Source organism: Emydura macquarii, unplaced genomic scaffold (genome assembly GCF_026122565.2).
Source record: "Emydura macquarii macquarii isolate MOO-44397 ecotype Brisbane River unplaced genomic scaffold, CSIRO-AGI_Emac_v2 contig_3108, whole genome shotgun sequence".
Classification (NCBI taxonomy): Eukaryota; Metazoa; Chordata; order Testudines; family Chelidae; genus Emydura; species Emydura macquarii.
Genome location: NW_027133245.1, coordinates 2,258,312 through 2,275,821, shown reverse-complemented (window position 1 = coordinate 2,275,821; position 17,510 = coordinate 2,258,312). Strand labels below are relative to the sequence as shown.

At 37.3% G+C, this 17,510-nt stretch overlaps 1 protein-coding gene across 6 annotated transcripts in view; it reads left to right on the top strand.

Annotated features, from left to right (window-relative positions):
* The window catches only part of SGCZ (sarcoglycan zeta), a 764,963-nt gene that overhangs the window by 676,285 nt on the left and 71,168 nt on the right, over positions 1-17,510 (top strand). For all 6 annotated transcript variants that reach the window (XM_067530568.1, XM_067530570.1, XM_067530571.1 and 3 more), the window contains one exon: positions 8,686-8,808. In XM_067530568.1, coding sequence (XP_067386669.1) covers positions 8,686-8,808 — 123 coding nt within the window. The remainder of the gene's footprint in view (positions 1-8,685; positions 8,809-17,510) is intronic.

Below are 17,510 nucleotides of genomic sequence, written 5' to 3'. Positions count from 1 at the left end.
ATCAGCAAAAGCAGGCCATTGTATGATGGTAAGGTTCCTGTGGAATATACATTCTGCATCAACAAGTTTCATAGAGATGCCAAGGAAAAAAGGCATTTCTAGACTAAATTGCATTAGTTTTTCAGGGGAACCCATCTATTATGCATTCAATTCTGAGGTCTCCCTTCGCACAGCCACTGAAGTACTGTTTGCAGTTCCTTTATGAATGTACAAATATAGCTCTGTACTCTGTAGGGTATTATACCACTTACCTAAATTTGGGAGGTTTCCAAGCATATTCTCCAGTAAATTCCACTTTATCTAAACAATTTGTGATGGTTACTATCTTGGCTGATACCAAGGAATGAACCAGGGACAGCTACAGCTAAAAAGAGGAATTGTTACACCCTGAGTTAAGTTCTCTAGGTGAAAGCTAGAACAGGCCCATATCTTCTGTGTATTATTGGGTACAGAATGGAAAATATTATACTCACTGATCACTGGGTTGCATGACATGCCTGAGTGCCTCCAAAGCACTTTTTCATAACTCAAGAGCACGCCAATCACGGGAGCATGTACCATTCTGTCTTTAAAATCAACTTGTGATACCTAAATTATAGGGAAAAGGTAGGGGTGAGTACTTGTTAATATGTACCATAATTCCAAGTAATGGTTATGATTTGTTTGTTGAATAACTAGTGGCAGTTGTGCAAAATTCTATCTTATTTTAGCAAAGCTATGTAAACAAAGCTATGTAAAAATAAATATATTGTTTATATGTTGCAAATAAGCCAGGGCCCCATCATTCAAGAAACACATGACAGAGCATCAGTCCCTGCCCTAAAGTATTTACAATTGAAGTTATAATGCCATACTCCATTATAAATGTATATCATATTCAGACCAACTATTTGTTATATATACATCTGTTACAATTCCAAGTTAAAATGCATAATTTTATGCTTTTCACCCTTTGTACTCTGAATTCCCTAAAGGTGTATTGCTAATGAGTGAGCAAATACAGAACACAACTGGTAAGATGCTAACTTTGGTTATGCAAATGTTGTGCAGTAAATAAGCATAAGTTATAAAGGAACATTCATAAAGAATTTTAAAATGGACGCAAGTACAATGACAATGGCCTTAATCTGTCATGCAAAGGACTGAAAGAAATTGGTTGCTTAACGAAGGGACACTTCAGAATTGTGCATAAAATGTTTGGTTGCAGTGTCACCTACTGGAAAGAGCACTAAATTGGGATTCAGGAGAGATGGGTTTTATTCCTAGCTCCACCCACTGGCCTGCTGGATAATCTTGGGTAAATTAATTCACCACTCCATGCCTCAGTTACCCCATCTGGATAATGGGGATAGTGATACTGATCTTTATTAAGTGCTTTGAGACGTACTGATGAAACGCGCTCTATAAGATCTAGGTATTATTAATACTTTGATTCTCTTCTGTGCCAAAGCTCTGTTCAACATAAGGGTAGGATAGAGAATGTGAGAACAGGCATCAGGGAGTAAATTATAACTCCTTGATTCTCAGTGCTTTCTCTACTATCGATGCCATTTAGAGCTGCTTCCAAGCACTTCTATCTTGTAACACTGATACGGGGTTCTTAATGGATATTTCCAGGGTAGTGTTGGTGCTCCATCATGCCCACTTTCTGCCTCTGAAACGTAACGTTTCCCCAGGGCATGACAAAGCCAAAGGGCCTGGCTCTGATGTAAATGCCCAAAGGATTTGCCCACCACCAAAGGAATTATTTACCAGGCAACTGTGCCTGGATTATGGCCCCTTTGCACAGTAGTTTGTGAATTCCCAATTTGAGAATCTGAGTGAATCTCTTACAAGTGGAGATTGCCGAGTAAGGTTAGTTTACTGTATACCTTTCATTCTAGTGTTTTAATACCTACATTTATTTGGATAAATTTCTGTATGGAATGTTCATATTAAAGAAAAAGACAGCCAAAAAATTTCTATACTATTGTATTTGCAATTTACATCAATATTCATTCTGGTAATCTGTAAGATACGGTACATTATGTTATTGTTTTTATTGTGAAATCCTCTTGAATGCAGACAATGCTAAAATTTCTTCTTCACATTTTCAACAAATACACTGATTTAATACAAATTCAAAGAAAATATTATTCACTATTAATATGCTTTGAAATCACAGCTAAATTTCACAGGGCTTATTTATAAAATACTTAAGGAAGATACTGAAATAATATATGGGGTTTTGAAATGTAAACTTTGTTTTGAATGAATCAGTGGTTTATGAATTGAAATTGAAATTGCAATTAAACATCTCTGGGTTCTTGGTCCTAAATCCTGAGAATACTGAAGATGGTAAGAGTTTGGCCACTGACATTGGTGGGAGAAGACCCTCGGAAAGCAGAGTGTACCAGAGTGCAACAGAGCTGAACAGTTTCTCAAATGGCTCACTGATTAGAGGAACTCCCAAAAATGACCTTCCCAATGCAACAACATTTTGAAGAGAAAGACAGACAAGTTTTCAGAAACTATGGAATCCATAGTATAGAGAGAGATGATGTTCGGTGTCCACTGCATCTGAGTGTACCTTGCTCATGTGAGGTCTTGAGAGACAGTTCTGTCATACATTGCTTCTTTTTGTTGTTATAACTGTCACAGATTCACAAATCAAATGTTTTCCGACTGCTTTTAAGACATAGCAGTGTGCATTGTAACTGAAAGGATGCAACAGAAATTCATCACACATGCAGCTGTATACATTTGCAACTGCATACATTTATTTTCCTTCTACATGGCTGAAATGTATAACAAAACATCCAGTATTTCTGTTATCATAGCATTTATGACTTTGTCGACAATTTTAATTCTCAAAAACCACTTTCCAAACTGGTTGCACATCAGAAATGGACTTCATGTCTCCAGATGATTCCACAAATGACTTGAATATACCAACTACTATTTCAGCAATAATAGTTGAGTACTGCTGAGTAAAACACCATTGGGTTCCATAGTGTAACACACTCAAAGCACATTTTTTTAATGTAGAAAATGTGAATTTGCTTTTGTAATGACATTTGTGGAGTAACTGATTTCTAGGAGTATTTTGATATACTATGAAAGTGAAGAGCCACAAATGTTTAAGGTTTAAAATATCTCACAAGTTTCCTGGTGGTAATAATCATTTCTGCTACAGATGGTTGGCTTGTTAAGCATTCTGCCTGGAAAATTGTACTGTTTGTAATACACTTTAAGTTTTACATGTGAGTCATTAAAAGCTGTGCTATTACTTGTAACAGATATCTTTGCCTCTCTCACATTTCCCCAATATTTTCATTAAAGCACTTACTCTCTCTTTCCCAGACCTGGCAACAATTCTATACCCAGCCCATCTGTTTTGATGCTCTGTGCCTCCACAATGACTCTCTGGACTCCTATCTTTGTTTGAAGGCAGCACAATAAACCTTAGCTGTGTAGTAGGACCCAGAAAAGTAAATGTAGGATCTGGCTTGTGACAGATATGGCAATTTCCTGCATGTCCTTGGGAGAACTTTTTGAATTAAGTTTAAGTATCTTTGGGGTCCTCTGTATTAAGTGCAAAGTTTATGTATTATGTGTGGTTCCTTCCCAAGTTTACTCCTGTTCAATATGAGTAAAGATCTATGCCTACACTCAAGAACATAAGAATGGCCATACAGGGTCAGACCTATGGTCCATCTAGTTCAGTATCCTATGTTGTGTCAGTGGCCAGTGACAGATGCTTCACAGGGAATGAATAGAACAGGGCAATTTCGAGTGATACATCCCCTGGCAATGAGTTCTGTAGGCTGACTACGTATTGTGGGAAGATGTTCTTTTTGTTTGTTTTAAACCTGCTACCTATTAATTTCATCTCATGGGCTCTAGTTCCTGTGTTAAGTAAAGGGATAAATAGCACTTCTTTATTCATTTTCTCCACACCATCATGACCTCTGTCATATTCCCTTTAGTAAACTCTTTTTTTTTTTTTTTTAAAGATGAACAGTACAGATCTTTTTAATCTTTCCTCATGTGGAAGCTGTTCCATATCCCTAATCAGTTTTGTTGTCCTTCCCTGTACGTTTTACAATTTTAATTTATCTCTTTCAGATGGGGCATGCAGTATTTAAGGAGTGGGTGTACCATGGATTTGTATATTGAAATTATGATAGTTTCTGATTTATTATCTATCCCTTTCCTAATGGTTCCTAACAGTCTGTTAACTTTTTCATGATTGCTGTACATTAAACAGATGTTTTCAGAGAACTATCCACAGTTACTCCAAGATCTTTCTTGAGTAGTAACAACTAATTTAGATCCCATCATTTTGTAAGTTTAGCTGGGATTATTTTTTCTAGTGCATTACCTTGCACTTATCAACATTGTATTTCATCTGCCATTTTTGCCCAGTCAGCAATTTAATAAAATCCCTTTGTAACGCTTCACAGTCTGCTTTGTACTTAACTATCTTGAGTAATTTAGTATCTTCTGCAAAGTTTGCCACCTCACTGTTCACCCTCTTTCCAGATCATGTATGAATATGTTGTACAGCAGTGGTCTCAGTATAGATCCTGGAGGATCCCGCTATTTACCCCTCTCCGTTGTGAAAATAACCATTTATTCCTACCCTTTGTTTCCTATATGTTAACAAGCTACTGATCCAGGAAAGGACCTTCCATTTTATCCCATAACTGCTTTCTTTGCTTAACAGCCTTTAGTGAGGAGCCTTGTCAAAGGCTTTCTAAAAGTCCAAGTCCACTATATTAACTGCATCACCCTTGTCCACGTGCTTGTTGACACTCTCAAAGAATTCTAGTAGATTGGTGAGGTGTAACTTCCCTTTACAAAAGCTGTGTTGACTCTTCCTCAACATACCATGTTTATCTATGTGTCTGATAATTCTGTTTTGTACTATGGTTTCAACCAATTTACCTGGCATTGAAGTTAGATTTACTGGCCTGTAATTGCCAGGATCATCTCTGGAACCTTTTAAAAACAAAATAGTGTTAATTAGTTATTTTCCGGTCATCTTGTACGGAGGATAATTTAAATGATAGGTTGTATACTGCAGCTAGTAGTTCTGCAATTTCATATTTGAATTTCTTCAGAACTCTTCAGTGACTAGCATCTGGTCCTGGTAACCTCCTCTAGGATAGTCTAGGGTAGTTCCTCAGATTTGTTACCCACATCATAGCTATTCTTTTTATGTATCTCCCCTACATCCTCTGTGCTAAAGACCAATGCAAATAATTCATTTAGCTTTTCTGCAATGGCCTTATTTTCCTTGAGTGCTCCTTTAGTAATATCGATCATTCAGTGGCCCCATTGACTGTGTGGCAGGCTTCCTGATTCTGATGTACTTCAACATATTTTTACTGTTAGTTTTTGTGGTATTTAGCTAGTTACTCATCAAATTCCTTCTTAGCCAGCCTTATTATATTTTTATACTTGTCTTGACAGAGTTTATACTCTTTCTATTTTACTCATGTTGAACTTAGTTCCTAAATATGTTTAATTTTGGTTTTCCATTTAGATTTTCATAGTGCAAGCAATAATCCTGGGGGAATTCTGCGCCAATGCGCTCACACACAAATCATGTCCCCAGCACATGTCCCCCACAGATTTCTTTGCTTCCCCACAGAAAAATTTCTGATGGGGAAGCAAAGGGAAGCACAAAAGCAGTCATGCGCCCCTCCCCAGCAGTGTGGCTGCACCATTTTGGGTGCACGGAGCAGCCAGCGGAGAGGTAATTCACCTTGGGGAGGGGAGTCCAGGAAACATTGGCTGGTGGCTCCTACCCTGTATCAGGCTCAGCTATTAGTCCTGTCTGGGCTGGGGGTGTTAGAGAATGGGACATCCTCTTCCCTTGAGAAGTGGCCAGGGCCCAGTCAGACCCATCCCCAGAAACCTCCCCAGTTTCAGGAAGTTCTGCACACACACTTCTGCTTCCTGTCACCATTGCTTCTTGAGGGGATGGGTCACTGTACAGGGAGCTGCTCCCCCATCTGCCCATCCCCTGTGCATCTTAATTGCCCATAACCAGAGCCTCCCGCCGAGCTTCACCTTGCCCATACTCCCAGGGCCAGACCACCACCTCACTGAGCCTCACTCCTTGCATCTGGAGCCAGCCTGACCCCTCTGCTGAGCTCCACCATCTCACACCCAGAACCCAGACTGAGTTATTGAATTCCTCAAATAATGATTTGAAGACTTCAAGGTACAGTGAATCCACCAGCAAGTGACCCATGCCCCATGCTGCAGAAGAAGGCAAAAAATCAGAATTACCTCAAGAGTAACAAGGCTGAAGTACTGATAATAGAGAAGAGCATTCATAGCCATTTGTAGCCTGATATAACATGGTACTCATTCAGTAAGTCCATAATCTTTGGGAGTGTGGAGAGTGAGAGTGTGAAGCAGTTCTGTTCCTGACTCCTTCCTCTGTGGAATTAATCTGGGGACTATCTCAGGGTAGCAAGCAGAATGGTCTTTAGTGCAGAGGAATCTTGGGTGTTTTAGGCCCAAATTAATTTAAGCAGAGTAAACAGATCTCTTTTTTGCTGTCCCACTGTCCAGGATAGTGGAGATACAGGCACTCCCCTCTCAAAGTTCTAGTAGATTGCGGGAGAAGGAGGTAGTGGTCATACTAGCTAATCCTGATGTACAGGTGGGCATCTTATCTGTCCAATGAAGACTTCAGAAGTTCAGGTAATAGGGGGTTATTTAACCTTTTTTCCCCACACACCCTACCTTAAAAATCCAATGGGAATGAAGGAATCTCAGCACCATGTTGGATCAGGCCCTAAAATGGGCTTTGAGGGACATGTGTACCTCACAGATTAGATGCTGCATGAGAAGTAAGTGGACACTTTCATGTACATACACAGAGGATCCTCAATGCAGTAAAAAAAACAAAGCCACTTTAGAACTGTATGGACCTTGCCCTCTTGGTTTTATTGTGGTTAGGGATTACAAACCAGCAGTTTCAGTTCTTAGGGGTTCATATCTGCTGTGGTTAAGTGTTTGTTTGTCAAGCCCCTGGGAGTGAATGCCTGTCTGGAAGCACTCTGTCCCTGGCAGGATTAAGACTCTTTTAATAGGAAATGAGGGTTCTGAGAGATTCTTGGAATCTGGTCTTTATTATGTGGTTAAAAAGTGCACTTCAGAAGCCTGGTTACTTCTTTTACTACATGGCGTAAATGAAAATTGTAACAAAACCTGATGATCACAGTCCAAATGTTAAAAATAAAGCAAAAATATGGCATTGGGGTGGAATCTGATACCTTCTGCATAAGATGCACTTTCACAACACTATATTATACATATAATATAGCACTAATTTCAAAGGAAGAGAGCTGCACTTATATAACTATAAACCTTCTATAATGATGTTCTAAATATAACTCTAGTTTTTATACATGTAAATATAATTTCACTCTAGTGGGATAATCACCCTTCCATAAACTTAATCTTTTTGTATGGAGATTTGGCCCTGAATATTAAAGGCTTCATCAGAAAATCCTAATTCAAAATTGGCTGTTAGGGCTTTTATATCTCTGATTGGATTCCGGTTTTTGATGATGGCCATTTATATGTTGAACTAATGACTACAGCATTATGTAAGCAGGTGCAATCCTCACTGCGCAGTGTCTACTGCTTCAATAGATGTGTCAGGCTGGTAAGTGAACTCAGATGACAACTTCAGGGTAGAGTTTAGAATACCACCCCCATTATCCCTTACATGTGCATCTGGAGGGGATAATCCAGGCCTCAATTAAGGATCTAAATTTAGAAATATAACTAAATTGATGGGGACCTAGGAGTATCATCAAAATAACATTGGACAAGAAGGCTGAAAGATTTCTTACTGTTGGTCAATGGAAAATAATTTGTCATTTATCACCCTCACTTTGAGAACTAAAGCACTTTCATTGCCAGTGATGAGTGAAATAAAAGACTAACAAATTTAATATTTGCAGACATGAGCTTTCGAGAGACTTCAGCTCTCTTCTTCAGATGCAGTAATACAGAAAATAGGTAACACAGAGGCATCTTATAGATATCCAAGTGCATTGAGAACAATTTTAATTGTAATGTTCTAGGTGCCCTAAGATATTTAAGGACTTTTCTTCCATAACATCAAATGTGAAACAAGTGAAGAGACAAAAGTGTGTGTGTTCTAAGCTTTTTTAAGATATTAAATTATGAAAGTATGTGACAGGACTAGAAAATCAGCCTGGGGAAAAAATACCTTTTTCACAAAGTGAATTTGTTTGTTTGTTTGTTTGTGTTGGCAGAACACGTCAGTGCTTTATCTTCTGTTCCTACTGGCACAAAACTGAAAGTTATACAAAATAAAATAAAATATAATAAACCTTTGTGAATTGACATTTAAGGATCTCAGAACAGTGGCTTCTTGTTCCACTATGTCAATTAAATAAATTATATATAGTATTTATTTTTGTTATTTTTAAATCCTACCCTAATAGACAATATTGAGATAATTATATTATGAAATTGTTGAATGATTTTATAATACAAAGTCTTCTACCACAAATCAAAATATTGAAGCCAAAATGTTGTGCAAAGCATGAGGTACTGTATGTGCTTCTGGGATTTAAAGTGAAGTATTGATTATTTATCTTTTCATAACTATTTTATTAGATTAAGTATCCTATTTCTCAATTCCAGGAGCCGATGCTGTGGAGGCCCAGTGTAAGAGATTTGAAGTGAGGGCAAGTGAAGATGAAAAGGTGCTATTTTCTGCAGATGAAGATGAAATCATCATTGGGGCTGACAGACTCAAAGTAACAGGTAGAGTAACAATCAGGTCTCTAAACAACATTTAAGTTTGCATGTTTAATAACCCTGCTGATAATTTTGCTTAATAAACCTGTATCTATCAGATGTTCATAAACTCTTTTCCCATGGCAATGAATGGGTATATGGGGAGAGAATCTTGGCTTTAGCAGTGAGTGCTTGAGCTGTTCAGAATAATCTAGAATGAGCAATCAACATATGCTGCATAATGTCATGAATGAAAGACATTTTCTAATGCTAAGAATCAATTTCTCTGTAAGCAGAGTTGAACTTAGAATGAAGTTTATATGACCTAACTGTATAAGTTTCATTTTTAACAGGGACTATTTTATATGTCATCACTGATAAAACATTGATTTATGGCACATGTGCCATTTTGAAAGGTTTTACTTATATAATGGCCCCTCATAATTGTATAAGAACTTCCAATATGCAGTATGTTCTGCAGTTCTTCTGTACTGAAAATGTCAAATCTAATTTCTGCATGGCCAAGGGTACATACTTTGAAATACTCTGCTAAAGCAGGCTGACCTTGAATTTGAGACGGGAAAGCCTATTTCTCAGCTGAACCTTAGCCTGTCTAATAGAAGAATTAGAAAAAATTCTCACTTAGGAGGCAAATGACTCAGTTTGGGGCAAATCTGTAATAATTATGTACTGCCAGTGTAAAACAAATCACCACTAAAGCATCTTTCTTCATTACCTGAACATCAAAACCTAGAAGTTTCATGGATACATTATATACTTGATAGCAGTGATGGGTTAAAAGAACCAGATAAGCTAGGTTTGGATAAGCATCTAAACTTCCAGTGCTTAAAAAAGCATTATCTAAACTAGAGCTAGGTCTGAGTCATAAAACTGTAATCCAGAGTCAGATCCAAATCTGAATTTCCCCACAATTCAAGTATGTTTGGACTCAGAGTGCCAGGGCAGTCCACATTTAAGAGAAGCTTGAATTACAAAGTTCAGATTCTGGTCCCACTTTCTATCGTTCAAAAATATTTTGAGCCCATATTTAAGTGGAGCTATCTGAACCTCTTTTGTCTGTAAAGTTAATATGTAAATCCCTTGCAAAAATAGGCTTTTTTGTGAGGTTTAGAAACTTTTTTCTTTACTGTCAGACCAGATATAGCAAAATGGTTATTTCTTACTATTCTACTACTACCACTTCCAGTCCAGGCTGGATCCAGGAAATCTGGTGTCACAGCCAGTGTGGGGGGGAGGAGGAAGCAAACCAAACTTTCTTTTTAAATATCGGAAAAGATGTCTGCTTACAACAGTATTGATGAATAGGTATTCTTTTTTTATGCACTCCTGTTCTTCCATTCCTACCTGATCTCTACTTATCTTTCACAGCCCACTCTTCTGTTCTCATGCTGGTACCTCATAATCACAGGCTTTCGCTAGAAGACAGTTAAAAATGCTGTAGTGTCCAGTAAAATAGCATTAATTCCACCTGTTTACTGGAAAGTGGGGGAGTTCTTCATTGCTTTAGAGAAGCTCTTCACAGATAGTAGTTTTAGAAAACTTTTATCACAATAAAGGATACATTGGAAGAGAAGAACCAGAATAACATTAGAAGAAAAAAAGACAGAATCATCCTGGAGCCCCATAGGGATCCAAACTCTCAGTCAGATTGTTAAATATTTAGACACTGTATCTTAAACAATTAGCACAAGTTTTCAAAGCAGCTATTAAAAGTTTACAAAAGAAAACACGTCCAACAACGGATACCCAAGTGCTAGAGTAGTCACCATTAAGAAAACTAATTGTGTGCTGTAGATGTGATGTATCTTTTTAGGGACTTTGAAACAATGTATTGTATAAGTGAACTGTAACTTCAATTTATATGGCTAGATTTTCAAAGTGGCTGAACAACAGCAGCTCCCATTGACTTCAGTGGGACTGGTAGGTAAATAGTACTAAAGAAAATCAAGCCAATAAATATGGTATGTAAAATTGTTCCTTTTGAAAAAGAAAAGGATTTTTCTCTTAATTCCTGAAAGAAACCAAAGTGTGTATATCTAATATTAAGCAAAAAACAAATATAGGTTGTTTTTTTTAAATACTAGAGATTTTACTTTATCCCCCAAAGGCCAGGAAAATCTGAGTTAATTGCTGCTTTGATAACTTTTATTAGTTTCAGGGATTACTGTATATATATATATGGCTCTCCAACAAAGACTCTCATGATATTGTAGTGAAATGAAATAGCCATGGCCCAATATTTATTTGTATATACTGTACAAACTAAGGCACTGATCCTGTAGTCACTTATGCACAGCTTTACTAATGTGAATAGTCCCACTGAGTTTAATGGGCAATACACACACAAATAAAGTTGAGCATGTGTGTAAGTGTCTGCAGGGTGAGGACCTGAAAGAATACTGCTATCTACCGTTACTTAAGTAATGGAAAAGTTCTCAAGTTTCAGTGCTTTATGAACTAAAGGTCTGCTTGTCAAACATACTCAGATTGTTTTCAGTAGCAGCTGCTGAGTGCTAAGTACATTTGAAAATCTGTCCTTAGGTATGCAGATGGATCTTCTCTGGAATACAGATGCAGCTTCACTAAATAATCATAGTGATGTCTTGTTATCTAGAATTAATGTATTAAAGCAATATATAAAGCAAATGCTGGGAAAAACCTGGGTAAATTTGGCCTTGTTTTTATTTTTGGGAGAATCTTTCTGATTTGTGGCAGTTTGGATCAAATATCTTAGAGATTGCTAGAGCTGGGTGAAATTTTTCAGAAGCACAGTTTATTTGCTGAAAAATGCAGTTTAGTCAACCTGAAACTATTTGTGAATTTGACACAAATTTGCTGAATATTTTATGCCAGAATAAAAAGGGCTAGCTTCACAAAATGGCTATAGACTATTTTAGATCTGATAGCTTCAACAGGAGAGACCGAGAGCAGCTCAGCTTTAAATGATTACACATTCATTGCGTCAGGTACTTGAATTTGGGCTTTTCACTTCCACGGTGAGTGCCCTAACCATCAGATTATTAAATCATTTTCTCTCTTTTTTGCTCTTTCTCCTTCCCTGTTCCCCATCCCCCAATGATTCAGCTATTTTATATAAGTGGAAGAGCTTCAACAGCAAAGCTTAACCCAGGAATAATGTATAGCCTGCTGGTTTGGGCATTCACATGGATGGAAGGAGGCCTGCCTCCCTCTCTGGAGCAGGGATTTGAACACAAGTCTTTCCCCTCTGAGGTGAGTGCCCTCACCACTGGACTAAAAATCATAAGGAGACCAAATCATCACTACTTGCTGTGAATCTAGCCCTTTAAAAATGCTTGGAAACAAAACATTTCAGGTTGAACGACATGCTTTGTTTGGCCCAAAACAAATATTTTTGATTCACTGAATTTTTGGGAATTCTTTTATTTGATTTGATCCGAACTGATTCTTTTTTCAGTTTTTCAGAACTGTCAGTGAAATGAAAATCAATTATTCTCTGAGCTGTGGAGATGAATGGTAATTGTACAGTTCTAGTCATTGATGGAAAGTGTTAGTAGGGCATTTTCTAATGTAGGAGAGTCCTTGCTGTTGCTATGGTGTCTTTTAGTATCCATGTTATTTACTAATCACAAAGAATTTCTGCTTGTAGTTTTTTTCTTTAAAGATGAGTTCTCATGGGCTTAGGTTTGCTTTCTTTGGCTGGTATTTCTTGGCTGGATGTAGCACCAAACTCCAGACCTTGCAGTAGTGCTATTTACTAAATATACTATCTCTAGTTCCTTTTGCCTCTTCTGTCCTTCCTTATGCAATATAGTTTATAAAAGAGGACAGAGCAGTGCAAAACCATTTAAAATTGTGTGTTGTATAGTTGGGGTGATTGTATTAACTTACATAGTTAAAAACTGACCTTTTCCTGTTAGAAAAAAATCATTAAGGGTACAACACTGTACACAAAATCTTCCCATTTTCAGGTGTTAATGCACGAGTTTTTAAGAGAAATTGGGTCCATTTTTAATTTAAAAAATAGTTTGCATAACAACATGCAGCAGTTTGTATTTTCACTTTTTTTTAGTTAAAAAAAGGGAATTTTGTAAAAATTTCACAGAAAGCAAAATGTGTGCATTGAATCAGATAAAAGGAAACAATTTCTTCGCAAAAACTACCATAAATAACATTTAAGAGATTTTTAATTTAAGTTCTTGAAAAGATTCTTTAAATCTAGATATATATATAAAATGATGAGTCCTAAATTAGTTGTGACCATTCAAGAGAGAGATCTTGGAGTCATCATGGATAGTTCTCTGAAAACATCCATTCCATGTGAAATGGCAGTCAAAAAGCTAACCAAACATTAGGAACCATTAGGAAGGGGATAGATAGTAAGACAGAAAATATCATAATGCCACTGTGCAAATCCATGCTACACCCATACCCTCAATTCTGTTCTGGTCTCCCCATCTCAAAACAGATATATTAGAATTGGAAAAGGAACAGAGAATGGCAACAAAAATGATTAGACGTATGGAACAACTAACACATGGGATGAGATTAAAAAGAATGGGACTGTTCATCTTAGAAAAGAGATGACTAAGAGGGGTATGATAGAGGACTATCAAATCATGAATGGTGTGGAGAAAGTGAATAGGGAAATTTTATTCCTTCATACAAGAACTAGGGGTCACTTGATGATATTAATAGTCAGCACATTTAAATTAAAGAAAAGGAAGTACTTCTTCACACAATGCACAGTCAAACTGTGTAACTCATTACCAGGGGATGTTGTGAAGGCTAAAAGTATAACTGGGTTTCAAAAAGAATTAGGTAAGTTCAAGGGGGATAGGTCCATCAGTGGCTATTAATATGAACACAATTTTGTCATGGTAAAATTAAGCAAAATTCCCCGAACAGTCATAGTAAAAATGTACACAATCAGGATATGGTCACAGTGGAGTGGAAGTCAAAGCTCGAGCCCCGCTGCCCAAAAATGGAGATGAAGTCGAAGAACTCATGGACATCTCTTAAAGTCACAGAATCCGTGATATCAGTGAGAAAATTGTCTTCATGGCCAAGATGGGCAGGGATGCAACCCCATGATCTGGGTGTCCCTAAGCCTCTGACTGCCAGAGGCTGTGGGACTGTATGACAAGGGATGGATCACTTGAAATTGTCTTGTTCTGTTCATTCCCTCTGAAACATCTGGCACCAGTCACAGTTGGAATACAGGATACTGGGCTAGATGGACCATTGGTCTGACCCAGTATGGCCATTCTTATGTTCTTAAGATCACTCGCTTGCAATTGCTTCCTGACTAGTCTCAGTAAACTGATGTTAATGACCTAGCAATGTAGGGGCTTATAATGTAATTTGGATGAAACACTGGCTAGAATCTAAAACCTTTTATTGTAAAAACTCTGGGGTCCTTTTTATGTTGACTCTTTAATCAGCTTATAGGAGAACAAAAATATCCCCTATATTGGAATTTTAAAATGTCAAATGAATTAGCTTTTTCCAAATGGGTTGCACAAAAATCCCTCATTTCCAAACTTCTAGATCCCTGACAAGAAAACGGAGCATGCGCTAAGCTCCAGCCATACATCAAAGCTGTAATGAGTTGTGTTAGCTTCATTACTGACTGCAGCCTAAAGCTGAGACTATTGAACCAAGTTATCCAGATATGTCAGTGAGAGAGGAAGTAAATAGTGTGTATTAAATGTATGAGTCTGCATGTAGACCCATGGAAAGTACTAAAATCTTGCCAAAAGGTGGTAAAATCCCCAGCCTGGAATAAAAACATAACACTTTCTTCATATCACAGTCTTTGAGTTCTGACCAAGAATTGTGTGTTACTTTTAATTTTTTCAGAAAAACCTGGGGAGGTGATGAGTCCCTGTGGGCTGCATCAGTCAATTTACATTACACTATATGACATGACATGACTGATGAAACCTGGCAAGGTGTCACAGTGCCAAGCATCAGATGGAAATCGCACAAAAGGGGTATTTTTCTCAAATGCACACTTTCATAACCACAGTACTTTGGGGTGGGATATAGGGAAGAAGAGGAGGGGAAAGCATAACTTTGAAAAACAGGAATAAACAAAGAGTGAACATAAACAGAACAATTTTTCTGGATGGAAAATCTGAAGTCTTCAAATTATGGTAATTCAGGATTGATATTAGAGTGTAAACCAGATTTTGTTTTTCTACTTAACTGTGACCTAGAGGTCTTTTCAGGAATCACCACTTTATGAATCAATCCACTACATAGTCAAGAGTTATTATCAAGATTCTGCTGAAGGCTACATCTCTGATGAAATGCAGAAAGTCACAGAGCCAAACTCGGTTTCTTCTTTTCCCTTTGGATAATCAGGAAACATTGGTGCAACGCAGCTTACAATGCAACCTAGATAAGATATTATGACAAATTTCTATCTTTAGATATCTGGAAATATAAAGCATCAGCTATCATAGAATCATAGAAAATTAGATTTGGAGGACCTCAGGAGGTCTTCTACTCCAACGTCCTGCTCAAAGCAGTACTAACCCCTAGAAGCTACAAGACTTGTGACACTTTTATTTGTCTATCTAGAATGCAAGGAGCCTTATTTTGTGCAAGAAAAGTGCAGCAGCGGCATACTGGTGAAACCAGAAATTGAGAAAATGAATTAATACACATACTCCCAAGACTAGCTAAACATGGAGGCAGAAGTTATATTTTTGTTTCCAGAAAAATTACTCTTATGGATTTCCCCATTACGGAGCTTCATAGATAACCTTGAAATTTTATAAATATTATATTAAAAGGTGAGCATAGGAGTTGCAGTTCCTTTACCACTAAGAATAATGGAGTCAACATAGCCATTGACACTTTACCTTATTGAGAACCTCACTAAATAATGAAAATAATTCACACTCGCATTGCACAGGTGCCAAAGTTTAATTTAAAAATCTTGGTGATATAGAGTTTGCTGATATAATTTATAGAACTTATATTTCTCTCTCACTCCACCACTGCTTTCTGTTTGTCTTTAAATTGTGTTGGTTCTTTTCTACTTTATCACTCAACAAGAGTAAAAGACTGTGCAGGTTCTGAAAGCTTGCATTCCTGTGACCAATTTAAAACTTCACATCTTCCTTTTTTATTTTAAATTATAGAACAACAAGACAGGGAGGTTACTTCAGAGAATTTTCTCTAGGGAGCTGATGGATAAATAAAATGTATAAATCTATATGTCCAAAGTTCTCCTAAATGTCGGTGTTCTCAGGCTGAATCAAACCACTTCATATGAACATTGTGTATGGAGGTACCTTAGTGGTTCTGTAGTTAAGGCTGGGTTTAGTTTTTCCACTAAAGTATGGTTAAAATCCCTTAATTAAGAATTATAATTCACGGAAATGAATATTTCAACCCGAACAATCTTTTTTTTCTAGGTCTTTTTCACAGTCTTTAGGGCCTTCTTTCCAGAGTTCTGAAACATTTAAAATCACTCCTTTTCAAATTTTCCACAAAGACTTACCACCTTTTCTGGGTGGTAAAACATAACAATCTTAAAGTCACACCTTCAAAATTTTACACAAGACTTCACACTATGAAAAACCAACAAGGGATGTATGTTTGTTTTTGTTTTTTTTAAATCACAATAAATCATCCAGGTTTTGGTTTCTGAGCCACACTTTATTTTTCACTACAGAGGTTCACAGAACAGTGAACCTTTGTGGAAGACTGCTGTCCTTTCTTGCCCTGTGACTCCTGTTGCTAGGCTTAACACATCCCAGGGAGGCTGCAGAGGAAGAAGGGGAACATGGATATTGTCAAGGGGCTGGGAAGTAGAGCCCAGCAGTGGAGCTCCCAGCTGACTCCACACACGCTGTTACACACCTTTCACAGTCGTACTAGAGAGCCAGGTCCTTGACCTCAAATGAATATCCTGGCTCTATAATCGTGTGGGCCCTTTCGCTATCCCCCACTTTTCCTAAATCCCAGTCCAAAGTGAAAAGGTGTTTTTCTTCCCCCCTTAATGTTAATTATTTACTAATTATTAAACATATCATTAGTTGTGCACGAAAGGGTGACAAACCTTGAAAATGTATTTGTGTTATGCAAGATGCATGCCATTTGACACTGATTTCCAAGACTCTACTGTAAGGGACTTTGCTTCTTTCTCTGTGAAACCTCTCCCTGTGTGTCAATATAGTTTGATCCAAGTTTAAGGACATATTTGGCCTACAAGTTGTCGATTATTTAAAAATCTCTATTACTGAAATCCTATTTAGTGATTGTGTAAGCAGTGTTAAACAAAGAGCCCAACTTCTGGTTGTCCTGTTGCTACATTTTATGGAGCAATCTAATAAAAAGGGATTCCTTTGGACAAAATGACATATTTTTTGGCTTCCATGCATTTCACATGACCAGCAAAGCAGTTTATGTACATGAAGGAATTTATTTTCAGAGGTCATACACACACTTTAAAAAGGAGTGCTCTTATCACTAAGCTTTTCATGCTTTCTTCAAATTATACTAAACATTTAATCTTTTTGGCATGAAACTCAGGGATGCTTGTCTTTCTATGAATTACGGAAAACGTGTTTACATTGAAATTTCACTCCTTAGCACATTCTTCTGTGCTATGTGCTTTACTCCACAACAACCTTCCCCTCAGCCTCTCCACAAATGCTAAAAACAACCAGAGTAACTTTTGATGTGTTCTAGGTGTGTTCAAAGATTTTTAA